Here is an 18,452-nt window from a genome sequence, read left to right on the forward strand (position 1 = left end):
TAAAGACAATTTTTTTATTCTAACAAACAATTTTTAAGTGTTCATGAATTTTTATTATTTTTATACAATGTTGAATAACGCGTTTGTAGAATCAATCGATTAAATTTGACATTATTCGATGTTCGCACTGTTCAGAGATCCACATGAGAAATGGTACACCTTTTGATGAAAGGTCACTGAAATGTAACTCGATAGCGCACGAGTGATTAGATATTATTAAATTTATTCGAGAAGATATCTATCGTAAGAACGATTCTCTTTCAATTTTCTAATCACCAACACTTTGATTCTTCGAAATTCGAAAGTGCAGAACGTTAACTCTTAGTCTATCATTTATTTTTATTCAAGATATTAATACGTTGCTTAGTAATTTTCTTTGACTCGTGTAGAATTTAATTCGTGCACTCGATTCAGTCAGTTAAATTCCAGGTAAAATAAGAGGGATGAAGATTTAAATCAATTTTATTTCAAATTAGTTTTTAACTCAAACTCAAATTATTCGATTCGATTAATTAAGCTGCACAAAAGACAAACTGATCGACTCTATTGTAACCAATTATTCGATTTTCGAAATAATTAAAGATTGATCCTTTGTTTTGAAAGTTTTGAAAATTATTAAAAAAAATTTCAAAATTCTCGAGCATTGAGTTTCCAATCGATTAATTTTTTAAGTTAAAATTAAAAATTTTCAAAAAAAAAAAAAAAAAAAAAGGAATTGATTCGTTTGATCTCCGAATGATTAATCGTCTATTCGATAAAATATCCTCTGTGCAAATTTTTAATTTTCCGACCAACAATTCTTAAGCTTGTTATCAATAAACTTAATTTCACGCCTGTTTCGAATCTATATATACCTGGAGTGTAAAACATCGATCATTGCGCACGTGATCACATTGCTCGTTTCTTACTTAAATGTCTTACGAATGTTTCTTACAAATATACCTGTGCTTCCAAGAGAACTGTGTTCGAAGCTTCTGTAGTTCGGGCAGGGAGAGCTGCCGGTCATGGAGAAGTACACGACATAGTCGCGGTATTTCTTCTCGTAGATGTAAATTTTGCTCGGCTCGTAGTCCAATAATTCCCACGACGAGAAGGACATGATCGAATCGTCACTTCCAACTGAACTTCTCCTCATATTTTTCTTCAATCTTTTATACACGTGTATAATTTCTTGTTTCTAATATATTCCAATAATCAATAATTCAACAAACTTCACGGTTAAGATGTGTGTAATCTTGTTAAACTTCCTTATTTAATCTCATATTTTTTTTTACATATTTTATCGAATTTTATCTGTACACGATATCCACCATATCAATTTATTTAAGTTAACATTATAAGATAAATATAATGGTGAATCGATAAAAAATTGAATATCTGGATGGATATTTTTATATAATATAATTATTTGAAGGAATTGATGAACTCGATATTGATTATATAAAAATGTCATATTGTCTTTGAGCGTAGAACTGATTGATAATATCAATTGATTGATAAATAATAAATGATAAATAAAAATGATAAATTGACAAGAAGTTGATATTAAGTTGGTATTAAGATAAAATTTCAAAAATTGAATACAACTGCTCCTATATTCTGAAATTTGAAATTATATCTATTGCTATCTAAATATATATAATAAGACTAGAAGATGATAAAATGATAAGAAATTAATGTTAGATGATCAAGAATATACTATTTCACATAATTTAAAATTCAAATTTAAAATAATCTTTTACTTGTCCTCTGTACATTAATCAATTAAACACTAGAATATATGATAAATTGATAAGATGTTGATATTAAGTGGTTAAAAGTTCAAGAAATGAACACAATTGCTACTCTGAACTCTTTTAAAATTTTAACATCGAATTTGTCACATCCGTTTCTCTGAACGTGTACATTAATCGATTAGATCAACACAAGAATACGAATTGACAAGAAAATAATATTATACTCAAATATTCGAAGAAGAAATTGGTGAATTTGAATCGACGATTTAGAAAATGAAGGTTCCGCTGGTAACCGGAACGCGAAACGGAACACCACTGACTTTCTAGCACGAATGGTGCTCGTGTTTCGTGTGGGTCAGCCTTGAGACCTCCGGTCGACATTGACTCGCTCTTAGGATGCTTCTCGAGTCTTTACGAATCGAATAAATAACTAGGAAGTTAAGGAAGAAAAGTTCGATCAAAAAATAAAAACAAATTAATCCTAAAATTATATTTACGATTTCATACTTTTCATTTTGAGTTAGAATTATTGATTCGAATTTTTCGATTCGAAAATGTAAATCTTAAAATTTGAATAAATATTAAATATTGATATGTGTTCATTTATGGACTAATATTTCTGATGAAAAAAAAAAACTCTGAAAAAAATAGGAAGATAAAAGTTTTATAACCTGTAATAATATTGGTTAAATATTATTTTAATTCTTTTTAACAATAAATTTAATAATAGATAAGATTGATAAATATCAGAAAAAATGTTAGAAAATACCAAGATAAAAATTAATTTATTGAAAAAGAAAATTACTTGATTAAAAATAATTGAACAATTTTGACATTTCTATTTTTATATTTTAATGTTTCTATAAAAGTCTTCGTTACACAATAATAATCCACAAGTGTATTATATCTGTGTATATATCTGTTTCTATATATATTAATGAATATTTATCGCGATTAATAACTTTTAATCTCTTATTAAACGTAAGCGTTAAGAGTACATTCTTCGAATAATATGTATCAAGAGCTGAGTCGACTTTCTCGTATTTCGCTACTTTGATTACTAACTACGTCGTAGAAAAATTTAGAACCAGGAGAAAAAAGAATAGTTAATCACAATTTATCGAAATATTTTTTCATTTTCGGATAAAATTCCTTATCTAATTTAATGGTAAAGATAATATGAAATTATATATAATAATTTCCTAACCTAATTTAGTTGGAGAAAAAAGAAAATAAATGTATTATTCTGAAAATAATACATTTTAAATAATAAATAATATAATCATTTACATTATGAAAAGTAATTTTGAATGAGTTGAGAAATTAACAAAGATTTTTTTTATGAATGCAATTGTTCGTAAATTTGGAAGATATAATTTTACCTGGGAAAAGAAGGTTATTTCCTTCAAATCATTCAAAGAGATGAAGAAGAAGAGGGGGAAGTGAAAGGGATTAGCCAATGACGAATTTTTATTTTTCAATATAGCCAATAGAATTGAAGAACTGCTTTCAAGTTTAAGAATACAGAAATTATTATTTGACAAGGTCTAGCATATTAACTTTATTCGAGATGAACGTGGGTGATCATTTAAATGGGTCAGATCAAATTTGATTCTACAAATTACTGTAGTATATGTTTCTTAAATTGCAAATGTATTACTTATATCCAAGTCAAAAATAATAAGAAAGAAAAATAAACATCACAGTTCATGATCGAATCAAGATTGATATGTCCTTACGAATCAGAATCAATTCAAATAATCAAGTTTCTTTTCTCAGAGGCTTAGAATATTACTCCTTGATGAGATATAGAATGAAATTTAAAAGATTCTAACCTATATTGATTCTAACCATGATATTCTTAACTTTACATTAATCGAAGTAATCCTAAATACACTGAAAAACTGTCAATCGTAAATTCTAACCTATTCTCGATACACTTAATTTTATCACCTTCTTTTAACTATGAATACGTATATAACGAGATAACACAGAGGAAAAATACAAGAGTAGTTAATATGATTGTGTCTATTAAAGTGTTAAAAATTATAATCGAAAATACTGGAAATATTACGGTCTATTTTTAAACGTTCCACATTAAGTCAAAGAATCACAGTAATATTTAAACAAATATAAATATAACTATCGAAAAGAAGAAAACAAATTGACTGGACGAATATTTTACACATTATTTTTTACATTTTGTGAGTACATAACACATATTACTCTGTGAATTCAAGGTGATACGATGATTATCATTGAACGACGCTAATACACTTTACGATTCGAAATTTTTACGTCGTTGTCACTACACTGTTACACGTTAATTCTATAATATATTAATTACACTTTACATTTTGAATATTGATATGTGTAATAGATGCTATAATTATATGTAAAAATCGAAAATAACTGACAAAATCCATCGAAATATATGTCTGCGAAGACATGTTGGTTAGGAGAAACGACAATCGCGATTACTCACGCGAGTTTCACGGTCGACTGACAATCTCACAGCCATGTTGCCATCACGTCACCTTTGGCGCGATTATTTAATTTCAATGTATGTCTTTTATCGGCATCTGTTCCGCTTATTAAGAAGTGTTTACGTTAAACCAATTTTGGACAGCGAATCAATCGGTTTAATGTCACTTGATATCGAAAGGTTCATGTGTATCTTAATGATATTTATCAGTGATAGGTTAGGTTATGACAAAGAAGCTTTATATGTGACTTTAGTAGTTGCAAGAGTGGAATGTTGATTATAGATTATAGGGACAAAAAAACGATAGATCTCATAAATAACTTTCCAATAAATAATATGTTTTTAATTTAAAAATAATTATATCAATATCTATATTCAATTTTTTTTAATTACTATCCAATCCAATAGTAATTAATTTCTATCTATAATTTGTTTTATTTGTGTAAGTACAGATTATCTTGTTCACAAAATAGAAAATTAAGCTAAATAAAAATTAGATATAAAAATAGTTTTAACATTTGCATAAAATAATGAAAATTAATTAAATTTTGTAAAATTTTGTATTCTTACTATGAAATAAATTACATTAACAGCTTCTAAGAAATATTCGATTGACGTTTCAAATATATATATATATATATATATTTAAGAATACGAACGTAAAATGAACTTAGTTTGATTTGAAACATTATCATCGATTCTCATTAATCAGTTGGATAAGCAACAATGTATCAAGTTATTAAACAACGTCAGGATGTTAAATCTCAAGTCTATAAACATTGATTCGCTGAACTATGAATAATCAAGTATATTGTAAACGTGACTGATTTACAAGCAAGATCTCATTCATAAATATTTTTTTTAGTTTAATTCTTTTAACATTTTGTGTCTCCTTTAAATTATCTTTTCTCATTTTTCGCATTCAATGTATCTCTTTTTATTTTATTAACCTTTTTCCATGTTAATTATCTTTCAATTCTAACTTTTTTTTATCTTACTTTCACCTGTTCTGTTTTTATCTTATCTACTGACATCGATTTCTTTTTGCAAGCGTTTCTATTGGAAAATTAATTTATTCGCGATTTATTTCGAAACTTTGGTGATAGTTCTTTGAAACTCAACATTGTTGATAATAGAAACTTGATAATTAATAACAAAAATCATTAGCCAACTTCATGCTTCTCGAAACACGAACTTACAATGTATTTCAATTTTATACAGATATAAAATTTTTTTCTACATTTTTCTTATACTTCGAAACAAAATTCATCTGAATTTTATAAATATAATTTTAATTATATGTTTGATCTCGACAATCTTCGAATCGATAATTCACGAACAATCAACTTCCTGTAATCGAATTAAACGAAGTATTTCATCAAAAGCATAGTTCAATCTGTAATACAAGTGAAACTGTGGCAGCATGTTTCAACTTTTCAATCTCGAATTTAATTCTTGAAATTTGAGACGATAATTAACGAAACATGATTTTAATTATATTTCATTATCCTCAAAATCTTTTTTTCTTGATTTTCTTTCCTATTTATCTACTTTTGTCTTTTGAAATGGTAAAAATGATCAATTGATAAAAATCGATATTTCTTTTATAATTATAAATATGTAAAACTTGTTTTGAGCGGTATATGATAGACTCACTTAACGAACTTGAATATTCACTATGACTTAAATTACTTTGTTTCTGTTGTAAAGTAAGATGAAATTTCAGGAATATCTCATATCTTGCGTAATAGAATGCATTATTGTTTTTAGACTCATTTGACAAACGTTTCAAGTTTGTTACGAAATATATGGAAATATATTTAAATTAATCGTCTAATTCATTCAAGTTCAATTTAAATCAATATGAATCGAATATTAATTAATTTAATTACGAAACTCGATTCAAATTGAACGAATGAATATTAATTAAATTAACTTGATTTGAGCTTCAATTAATTTAATTTAATTTACCTTAATTAAAATTCGAATTTAAACCACGATCGATAAAATTTATTAAATTATAAAATCTCGAATCTTAAAAATTATCATATTTATTTGCTTTCAAAGAAAAAACACGACTCTGTTTCAAATTCAATTTTATTTATTAAGATACGTATAAGGATCCATCAGAGGGTTAATTTATTTCAATATTATCAGAGGTCAAAAGTTAATTCTCATCAAATCGAACTCAAATTCATCCATTAAAGATCAAACGGCAAAATAATGCACATAATTACTTTTTAACTATTATACTCTTTTACTTATAAATATCAAACATAACCTATTATTACATCAAAAACATTTTCACTGTTTAATACTAGAGCTACCAACGATCCATAAAGAAATAGATTTTTAGATTGGCCCACCCGTTATATATTTTGAACATCACCTACTGCGATATTTATAGTTAAACAGTAGATAAACCCTGCTGATATACATTGCCAAGAGTTCGTAAGTAGAATTCAATCGATATATTCTACCACAGTTTTTTTTTCAAAAATTGAGATAAAGAAATCGAAGCTAAAATTTTATATTCCCTCCCTCAAAATTTCAACTCGTTTGAGCAAAGGGGTTGCATTACACCTCAATTTTACATTCTTCTCTGTCCACCCCTCAAAATTTCAGCTGGGCAAAGGGCGCGCTACATCCAAATTTTATATTCTCCGTCCACCCTTCAAAATTTCAGCTCGTTTCAAGAGGCTACACCGAAATTTTATATTCAGAATTTTATATTCTTCCTCTCCCTTCGCCCATCCCTCAAAATTTCAACTGGTTTAATCGAGAGTATGCGCCAGAGGAGGCGCCAAGCGTTTTGGAAACGAGATTTTCCTCGGTCGTCGCACGATCTCGCGGAATGGCCGCCACTATCCCGAGTAATTAGATAAATTTCCAAGCGAGCGGACGAGAATTCATTGTCGGCAAATCCACACTGCCCATTAAAGTGTGCGCGGTGTGTTTGGGTTAATCCCAACGCGGGATTTCTCCCGTTTAATAAACTGTGTCCCACCTTCCACGACCCTTGTGCAACGGGAGGATTTAAATTTTTCGCGTAATCTCTCGAACGATATTGCTGGCATCACCCGCCTACAACATGCTTGCTTGCGTATGCAATCATTCTTTCGATTAACGAGAAAGTTAATCACGAATGCGCTTCGTTTCGAATTTTCATTCATTCATTCGTTCGTCGGCTCGAGTTCGTTCTCTTGTTTTTCGGATATCGTTTCGATGATTGGCGCACGAGTATGATTGACGTGTGTATGTATGATAATATGTTTGTAAAAAATTTTTTTTCAATTAATTGGATAACTAGAGTAAAGACGTGTCAATAACATGCCAATAATCGATAATCATAATTCTATCTGTATAAGGTTTATATCCTTATTATTGGAAAATAAAAAATATTGGAATAACGAAAGAGATGTTTTTGACAGATTTATGGAGTTTCGAAGTCGAATAGACGTTAAAGATTAGATAAGATTGGATAGTTGAAGAAGATCGATTCAATTACGACGAAAAATGAATAACTTTAACTTAATATTATATATATATATTCGGATATATATGTAATCCAATTGTATCAATGCAAATAATTTGTTATCTAATTTATTTAATTTCATTTATTTCGAATCATAAATAATAATACGAACGAATTTTTCGTTAAATTTAACGAAACGTTATACGAACATTCGTAACTGTTATTACTCAAATAACGTCAATTAACTAAATTAAATTTTTTCGAGAATTAGAAAAATTACGATTAAAAAAAATATTATATTATAAAAAACGTGATGACATGGACGATATCGCTTATTAAACTTAACAAGAAAGTGATTAAACTGTTTCGCTTTAATGAACCGAACCGGCCACCATTATTAAACGCACGTTGCGTCGAGGACGACGATAGGCGATTAATAATAATCGATAAACTAACCTCTAATTCCTCGTGATCTAGATTTTCCCATTCGACTCGACACAGGACGCGGAACATTGCGTTTCGTCGATGCTCGAAAATCCGGAATGGAGGGTTTAAACACGTTAAATCCATTCAGGATCGATACTTTTGCTGGTAAAACTAACGAGGCGAACAAACGAACGGCAACCAATGGGAAAAATGGGAGGTTTAATTCTTCTCTCTCTCGGATGCAAATTGAGAGATAAAAGCGTCTCTCTCTCTCTCTCTCTCTCTCTCTCTCTCTCTCTCTCTCTTTCTATCGTATTATGGGGAGCGACGATCGTAAATAATGTTCAACAATGTGGATGAATAATTCAGCGATGCGTAATCGGGGGGGGTAATAAATTATTCTGTTGCTCGATACGGATTAAATGATAAAATTGGGACCATTCTGGTGAAAATTGTGATGTAAGATATTTCGTTATCGTGTATATTTCGCAATACATGACTTGATATATTTCTATAATTTTCGTGTTACAGTACGAATACATTTCAGATTACCTGGAAAGATATTGTTATTTTTCGTTAATAGAGTTAAGAGGGGAGTTACTATCGCTCTTATCATAATGACTATTTGTGAGATCAATTTTATTCTAAAATTAAATATTCGAATCTATCATTTCAGCAGAAAAGTATAAGCAAGAGTGTACATTTCGATACGTATCAAAATTTTAGATGCTTAGATACTATCAATATCTATACAATATTTTTTATTCGTTCGAAGGATTTTTCATTAATTATTGTTTTCCGGTAACATAGGATAAATGAATTAATTTCTATCTTTTTATTCAATCAAGTAATTTCTTAACTATGATAGTAGTTTCTTGAAGTAATTTATTTTACCGTAATTGACGTAGAGTAACCTTTAACTATAGATCGTTATATTGAAAGATATAAATGAAAAAAAAACATATCATTTAATTTAACAAGATAAAGTTGGCCTTTCCTTTTTTTTTTTTTATCAAGTTAAGTTGGCTTAGATTTCTTGTTCCATAAAAAAAAAAAAAGAAAAAAAGAAAAAGAAAAAAAAAAGAACAAGAAATTTTAAATTTATTTAATCTTAATTTTCAACGACCAATATATCTGCTAAATAGCCTCCATGTTTCGATTAAAATGAGCTTCATTATTCTCTTCGCGGAATATTGTAATGGAAAGCTGGTAACATAACCGATACAAATTTACCTCGTTACCAGTTACTCGTGTTAAAAATAACCATATTATAATGTAAGAACGAAAGTCAGCCGTAAAAATAACGAGCATCGACGAGAATATTTATACTGAATATAAGTCTCGTAAGTTTTTCCATAAAAATTTATTTTTAAAAAAATATATTAATTAAATATATATATATATATTTAAAACCAAAATAACAATAGTCTTATTTTTAAACATATATCATGGAACCAAAAAAAAAAAAAAAATTGTCGCAAAATTATTTCGAGTTTGATAACAGACGATCGAAGAATCGAAAATCACAGTGATATAAATCCAGCCAGACAGAAAATTGAATTTTTGATTTTTATCCGATTTAAAATTATTCAATTGGATTTTAATTTAAGATCAACAGATAAAAACTAAAACCAAAGTATATAAAAATATAACAAGATATCCAACGCCTTTTCGTTCAATCTTGATCAGTGTATTTTTTATATAAATAAAAGTAAGATTAAAATTTCCATACGTATGGAAAAAAAGTTATATATAAAACACGAAACCTATACTATACATACGCGATAAGTATAATACATTCTCAATAAAAAAAAATTCACGATTCAAATTTCGCAACGAAGATGTGGTCACCATGTGTCGTCGTTGTAAAAATCTGCGGGAAGCGCGGATAAATCTCACGAGAAGAATGTCAATTAAAGGCTTGGTGGCGCGCGCGCGAAACGATCGATCAAACCTGGCATTTGTGCCACTTTAAGAAAAGTAAGTCAATGTAATTCGCAATGAGTAAGGTTGCATACGGGACGCTTAGCGCCCAAGATCGAAGAAGACCTTCGTCTTCTCTCGATCACGATGGCCGCCTGGTTCCGATTAGTCTTTCCCCGGCCGATCGATCGAAACTTCCGTGTGTGGCCTACCCAGCCACGATGAATCTCGAGCACAAACGCTCGTTTTATCAGGCCACTGGATCACTTTCGACTTTCACTCCATTCTTCTTTTCTTTTTTACAGTGAAAATTGTTCTTTTCTCTCTCTCTCTCTCTCTCTCTCTCTCTCTCTCTCTCTCTCTCTCTCTCTTTGTTTTTTTATCGAGACGAGATTGTATACCTTAATTGTAACAGTTGTACGAAAGTTGTGTATGAAATCGTTGAATTAAATTTTACGTATTTAATTTTATCGTCGTTTAATGTTAATAGTAATAATAATAATAATAATGAAGAACACGTTAAAGTTTCTTTTCTCCCACGTATTCACTACGTGTTCTTTAGGATAATTTTTGTTCATCTTGATTATTAATTATTTTTTTCATTTAGTTGGTAAAAGTTTTCATAATAAATGTTTTTCAGAACAATTTCGTGTATAAATGATTCCATATTTCCAATATTTGATACGTGATATAAATTATTTGATTATTTGATGAATTAAAAACGATTAAATTATTAAGATCGCATATCTTCAATAGAACAACAAGGAATAATTGGATAATGCTAATTTATATTGTATATTTGAATTGTTGGTTAAGAAGTAGAATCCATATATTTATGAACCAGAGTGTACATAGGATTTCAGGTGTGCGCATGAATTAGAATTTAGATTAAGAAAGTTTACTCGAAGATTAATCGTTGGAGATAATTCAAGCGATTACGCGGTGCATAAACGCGAAATGAAATGAAAATACCGAGTTTTCGTTTTCGAGATAACCGAGTGTAAATCTTGCCTATTTTTCCACATTTTGCTTTTATTAATCTCTCAATCACTTAACGTGTCCATTCGATCTTATTTTCGTATCATTTGTTTCATCTTTAATCCTTCCATTATTCCATTTCAATTTGGTTTAATTGATTTAATACTCGATACTATTGGATACTGTTGACATTTGATATCAATTTATTCAAGTTTCAATTTTCTAGATATTTATGCGTATTTATTCCAGAATTCTAATGAAAGAAGTTACTCACCCTTTGCGAACTCGTCGACCGACTCGAACCGTCCTTGATCGACTTTGTTCTTCGACGAATCCCAATCGAAAGGCGCCGCGAATCCATGATCCACGCTACGACTCTTGCTCCTACAAAAGAATAAATTAAGATTAGAATGATAAATTTTGCGCTTTCTTTGCTCGAAAATAATTATAACTATATCCCATCTTTTGCCAATTTTGTTATTATTTCAAAATTAATTCCTTCGCGAGGTTAAATTAATCTGAATCATGATTAATTTTTTTTTTTTTTACTATTCTATATAATTAGTATAATTAATATAATTAATATAATATTATTCTATATAATATTTATATAATTAATTACTATATAATTTTTTATTTTTTTACTATTTTTTTTACTATAAGATTTTTAGATCTGATAAAATATTTACTTGAATATATTTATCTCTATTTCATTGCATAATCAAATTTTGAAAGATATATATATATATCGAAAAAAATTAAAATCTCTTTGGAAGAATAATAAAAATAATCAAAAATGAAATTCTCACAAATAATAATTTTACTTTTCTTCTTTTTTTTTTTTTAAGCAACTATGATTCGACTTTTTTTTTTTTTTTAATTATTCCATTACGCGTAAGCGTTTCTTTCCAAGTAAAATCTCGATTATTCGTTGCTCTCCCCTTCCCTCCCCACCCCCTTCTCTTTTTCTTTGTTTTATTTGCAAAAGCAGAGCCAGTGAAGCGGGGCACAATGCAATTTCACGATGCAACGAACCATGCGTCGTATAAACGGATCCTACAAGATGGATGAATCCACGAGACGAACGGCCGGCGAAGATAGCAAGCAACAATGGAGCTTTCGTGAATGAAATTACTGGTCATGAGGAGGAAAAAAAAAAAGAAGAACAAATTTCACGAATGGAGGAGCACGGGGCGCGAACGGGTTATCTGATGTTGCAACAAGTAAAATCTGTTAAACCGTGCCACCACTTGAACTTGCGTCGTGTTCGTTGGATTTTTAATCCTTAATCCGATGAATGAAATTTTTTTGGAAAAAAAGAAAATTAATTAACTACGTTTTCTTTTTTAAATTGCAATATACATATTTGATATATACATATATCGAAAGATCTAAAGATTTGGGAAGTATTTTAAAAAAATAATTATTAAAAGAGGAAAAGAAATTTTTGCTGATCCATTACTTGAACAAATAGTCTAAAATTTTTTAACAATCTGGAATAATAAAAAAAACAATAAAGAAGGGAAAAAATGCTTGTCCACGGCGAATTAAAAAAAATATATATATATATAAATGGAGATTAAAAATATATATATATGTGTGTGTGTGTGTGTGTGTGTACGCGATGCTTGCAATTCGTCGCACAGCCATTCGAAATAGAGGGAATTTGTAGAATTTCGAATTTGTACGTACCTGAAATATGGTACTGTGAGATTCTCAGTGGATCTCGAATGGGTGATATCCTGGGACATTCGCCTGGACCTAGGATGCAACAAACAATCCAAAACAACAGCGGTGAGTTTACATGCAAACTGCGTGCAAAAATGTTTAAAATAAAAAATTAAATTATAATTGGGGGAAAAAAAATTTGGGCGACAGCGGACGATTTAAAATAAATCGATTTAAAATAAAAATAGCAGAGATAAAAAGCGATTAGCTTACGTAAGAAAATTATTTTGTACAAACAGGTTGTGTATAAAAAAAAAAAAAAAAAGAAAAAAAAAGGATACTCAAACGTACATTCCGATGCACTCATGCAGTTGATTTTTATTACTTACTGAATATACTTTCCTGTAATTCTTAGAACGATCTTTCTAACATTTAAAACGTAATACTTTTGACTATCTCAAAAGTTCAGTTACATTCCTAATTTTCACGATTTTATCATAATCATTAGCATAGCTAATAAATCATAAGTTTAAGCGTTGTGTATATATATATATATATAGTTATGTTTATGCAGTCAGTAGTTATTTTTGTGGTTATTTTAAGACACGATTTTCTTGTATAATAAATTTACTACTTGTATTTTCCTTTTACTATTTTTATACGAATTTTTATTTCGTATATTTTTTTTTCTCCTTTTTTTTTATATCATCATTAATTTATTTTATACGACAACTTACAGTTATTTTTACCTGTCATTTTTACCTACAAAACACGTCAAATATATTCATCTTTTTGAAGTGGCTAGAACGAACGGTTAATAATGCGGTAAAAAACGAAAGTTAAGATAAAGATTTCTTTATTGGATAAGTTAATAAGTCAATAAATTTGTAAGAAGAAATTCTTCTTCTTATTTATTATATTTTTTATTTCTCAAAAATCGATCTATCAAATATAACTTACGATCAAAAAGTACAAAAAGTATCGTATTACGACAAAATGGAACTTGTCAAAATTCCAAAGTCGGATCGTTTCGAGAATTTTGAGAAACGAAAAAAAAAAAAAAAAAAAAAAGAAAGAAAGAAAAGGAGAGAAAATGTTGAAACGTTTTAATTAAGAAGAGAAGAATAATCGACGATGGCGATGAAATGGCGGAGCAGGTATACACTCGAGCGATGACTGGTACCGGATTGATTCGAAACGGCGTATTTGTGCCATCGCACAGCTTCCTCTCTGCGACGACTAACTGCGATGCTTTGATTCGATTACTGTCCCCTATCCTGACGAGTCCGCTCGTTACATCGGATTTGCATTCGAGTCGCTTACTTCTATTTTCGAACTCTGCCCGCGTATTCCTGCTCTGTCGTTTCACGAGGCTCTGGTTTATCGTAACGGTTCCTGTATTAATTTATTTTCTGGCTATGGAATTAAGTAGCTCATTTGTTTCCTGCCTATTTTGATTCGATTTTGGTTGTAAAAGTAGATTTTCATATTTTCTCTTTTTTATATTGTAATCTGTTGTAAAGAACAAGTTTTGATCGTTAAGTTAGTTAAGAAGGTATGAAGAAGAAAAAAAAAGAGAGAGAAAAAGAACATGGTCATTTGTTCTTTCGATTGGAAATGATTGTTGAAATTGTTGTAAAAATAATTTTTAGTTTTGATCATGAATATTATTGAGTTATTGGATTTTGAATTGATTTCGTATTCTTAATTAATATTTACTTTTCTATATTCTGTAGTTAACATTTACATTTTTTTGTAATAAAAACGAGAATTAATTTTAACAATAGTCGAATATGACAGAGCAAGAGCAAAAAAAAAATATGTGTAAATAAAAAATTTGAACAATATTATTACTCGTGAAAAATGTTTGATAATTTGCGAATAACACGTAGAAGAATAGAAAAAGTTTGCGTATAAATTGGAAAAAGTAATACCGTGGCTGTGCTCAATTAGATCTGTTCGTGTAAATCATTGTTTTCGAGCAACTATCGTTTAAGAACATAATGTAAAAACAATGAAACTCGGCTTGTGACAGATCTTTTTGTTCAGAGGCAACAATGGAAAAAAAAAAATTTATAATGAAAAACGAGACGACACAGCATCGAGCTATATTTATGGAAACAGAGTGTCATGTTTGGCAGGATGACAACATTGAATGATCGTCTAGCACTAGAGACAACACGAAACAAAATAAATAAACAGATCTAAAATTTTGTTCAAACTGTAACACGGACTGCGCACAACTCGTTCTCTCACACTATCAAAACTTACAAAACAAATGTTGTCTTCGACGTTGTTGAACGTCATCGAAAAAGAGGAAGCGACGTAACGTTTTCAATTTGTTTCAGTTATTAGGAAAACGTGAAATGAAGAAACGGGAAATGCGTAGGATCTAATACTGCGTAGCGCTAATATTTCATGTTTCTATAAATACGTAGCAAATTACGTGGAAGATATAAATAATGAATTTGGATCGTCGACAATCGACAGATCGTCCAAGGAAAATACGCGACAACTTTAGCTCTTGCTAAGATACGAGGTAATATCAAGTATTCAATATATTAAAAATGAGACCACCACGTTTCGACGAGTTTACTATCGTGGATGTTGATTTTTTAAGAGATCTCGAGCCTAGGGAACCCTAGAACGCAAGTTCTGGTAATCTCTATATCCTAGAATTGTGGAGTGAAAAAATTTCCACGATAATTCTACACTATCTCGTAGATTTTAATATAATTTAAACATTCTAGAAATTTTAACAAAAATCTTAGATTTATCACATTATTAAAATTCCAAGATGATTAATATATCGATGTTTTATCGAACTTATTAATAACTCGCAACTTCACAACTTTGATTTTATCATATTTCACCTGAAACCTGAAACATCGTTCGCATCCACGATTTTCCATTAGCATTCTACACGTTCTATATTTCTTATCATCAAACCGATCTCCTTCTTTCCTCTTAAAAATCTATAAAACAAGTTTTCCTCCATTATCACATTCGTCTTCCAACAAATTCTAAATTCCCTTTTCGAGCAACAATGCCAGGAAATATGAATAACATCGTTGGAACAGGAATTACAAAACGCACATTCCTCCCCCTTCCAACTCTCTGAAGATCCTCCCAGACATCTTGACCCATATATAATATCTCTCTATCGATTAGCCGCCCCTCGTTAAAATTATGAAATTAAATCAGCTTGTTAATTCGCAACCGTGAAAATCAAGGATTCCGCTCGTCGAACCGTGGAAACCGTGGCCGGTTGTTAGCTTATTATCGTCCCTCGTGGATTTCGCCGATCCATGCCGGTGATAACGTCCACCACCGTGACGTCCATACGTGCATTAACGTTCACGACCGTGTTGAAAACTCGTTTCCACCGGTGCACTTACGTACAAGGCAAAAATACGGAATATCGCGGACTCGATTTCCATCGGGAGGGAGAAAGGCGGCCGATTCGAGCCGATGTCGAGCTCGAAATAAAACAGGCATTCTTTCGAAATTTTTCCGCGACACGACACGTTTTCTCATATGTTCTTCGACGTTTTCTTTTTTCAACGTGTGTCGATGATTTCAAAAAAAAAAAGTCCACGATCCGAGCTGGAAACGCGTCGAGAGAAAAAAAGATGATCATCGCGTGTTTGTCGAATCGAGTTACACGTGTGATCGTAATTAGTTCGTAAAACGAAGTAATTACAAAACTTGGCTGTTTTACGATCAAAAATTTGGCTCAAGAAGATCAATTTCGTGTTAATGGCTTTCGAAAGTTTAATATTATTGGATAAGGGAAACCGGTATGGTTATGTTTAGCGAGGATGGAGAAGATAGGATGTAATCGCGTGAAATTTATTATTTCCATTGAAAAATTGTAATATCGTTCGTTACGGTTCTAAGAAGTTGAAATTGAATACGTATCATTACAGTTATATCGGTATAGAATTGATAAGACTTGGAGTTTAATGTATCAATGAAAATGTCACGAGATGTGAAAGTTTCAAAAGGTTAAAAGCAAAGGTGATAAGATAGGTCATGGTTACGATCCATCACGGGTTTGAAGGACGCGTCGAAACGAGATCGATCGAGATGATTGCAGAGATAGATGATCATCATCGGATGTGTTTGAAAGGGAAAAGAAAAATCGAAAAAAAAAAAAAAAAAAAATTCGAAAATCAACAAGCAAACATTGCTCGTTGAAAGTTTTCTCTTATACTTTTCCCACGACTCGAACGAGTCGCGTATAAAAAATATGTTGCATCGTAATGGAAAAATCGATCGAGTTTCTATTTAAAAAAATCGTATGATTTTTCACGGGAGATTTCGGTTTAATCGAACGCGACGCGTTAAAAAGGAGATAGAAGGAAAGGTTGATTTACACCCACGATCTGCTCACGTTCCCGGTTACAGCTCGATGAAATATTATTCAGTTCTCGTTCTCGAGGGATAATATTTTAAGGGGGAACGTGACTGGACAGTCACTGTGAATCAGAGTCTCGAGATCGTTGGTGGCCGAGTTAAATATTCCCCGTTTGGTGGATGGTAAAAAGATGCGACGTATTTTCTCGTTTCCGGTTACGATTCGATGGCGAATAATATTACGTGCACGAATACTTTACAATCAACCGCATCGTTTAACGAGTTTTCGATTGAACGATGATTAAAAAATGCGATTCGTGTTTTCACCGTTATTTTTCATCATTTTCTTTAGCATTTTAACTTTATTTTCTTAATTACGATTCGATCGTGAAAGAAGAAAACATGGTGGTAAGGAAAAAAAATAAAAAGACGAATTTTTATTATTATATCATAATATAGATTTTCAATGTACGTTATTGTGGAAAATTAATTATCGATGGGAGAGGGGTTTTGATGAAATTTTAATTGCTTGAATTTCAAATATATCTGTAAAATAATTAATCTGATTTTATATATTGATAAATGAATATATTATTGTATATACGAATTAATAAATCATTAATATTTAAACGGATTTAAGTATCTTTATATCTTTTTAATAAGTTAATCGACCTTCCTACGTATTGATTTTGCGTCGTAAAAAATTTCTTGAATTCAACTTCACTTACAAAGGTGAATTTATAAAATGGTCAATATTACGATTTCACGCGTGTTTTCGACTACCCTTCACCTTTTCCGATGAACTCGCCAAGGTGGAGCAGTATCTAATCAGGAAAGAAATTTCCATGGTCGGTTGCGTTATTTTTCTTTCAAAGCCATCGAGACAAAGAATTTTTTCAATTATTTTTCTTCTTTGTAAATCACAACAAATTTTCTATGCAATCTTTTTTTTTTCTTTTTCTAATTTCTTTTATGTTCGTTCAACATTCAATCTCCACGTAATATTATTTTTTTTCCATTATTATTTTCCATCAAAGTATTCGAAATATGCATATGGACAAGTTCATCAATATTAATTTTCCCGATACATAAATAACACGTGGTAATACATTTATCATCATACCATCATCATACCAGCATCACAATTATCTTTTTTTTCAGATATATAATAGTTTTCAATTAACATATTTACTTCCTATAAAAATAATTAATCCTCTCACGAAATACGTACGTACGTATCTTCATTCAAAATCTACCGTTACCAGACACTAACTTTTAATTACACGCTCCACGACACAAAAGGAACTTTCCTCCAGGAAGTCACGACACGAAGCTCGCCAGTTTCCGGATACAAAGGCCCCTCCCCGTTTAAATCAGCCAACACCATTCGAGAAGCCTGGCT

At 30.4% G+C, this 18,452-nt stretch overlaps 1 protein-coding gene across 13 annotated transcripts in view; it reads right to left on the reverse strand.

The window, feature by feature from the left end:
- LOC122715039 (nuclear receptor coactivator 7) overlaps positions 1-18,452 on the reverse strand; it is a 192,563-nt gene that overhangs the window by 53,370 nt on the left and 120,741 nt on the right. For 8 of the 13 annotated variants that reach the window (XM_043936931.1, XM_043936929.1, XM_043936921.1 and 5 more), the window contains exons 2-3: positions 12,716-12,784; positions 11,298-11,407 (exon numbers count right to left, since the gene is read on the reverse strand). In XM_043936931.1, coding sequence (XP_043792866.1) covers positions 11,298-11,407; positions 12,716-12,784 — 179 coding nt within the window. Of the gene's footprint in view, positions 1-942; positions 1,270-11,297; positions 11,408-12,715; positions 12,785-18,452 lie in introns of those variants that run through there. The other 5 variants (XM_043936934.1, XM_043936930.1, XM_043936924.1 and 2 more) reach the window with 2 other exon arrangements.

This window comes from Apis laboriosa, unplaced genomic scaffold (genome assembly GCF_014066325.1).
Source record: "Apis laboriosa isolate Shangri-la unplaced genomic scaffold, ASM1406632v1 scaffold34_cov151, whole genome shotgun sequence".
Lineage (NCBI taxonomy): Eukaryota > Metazoa > Arthropoda > Insecta > Hymenoptera > Apidae > Apis > Apis laboriosa.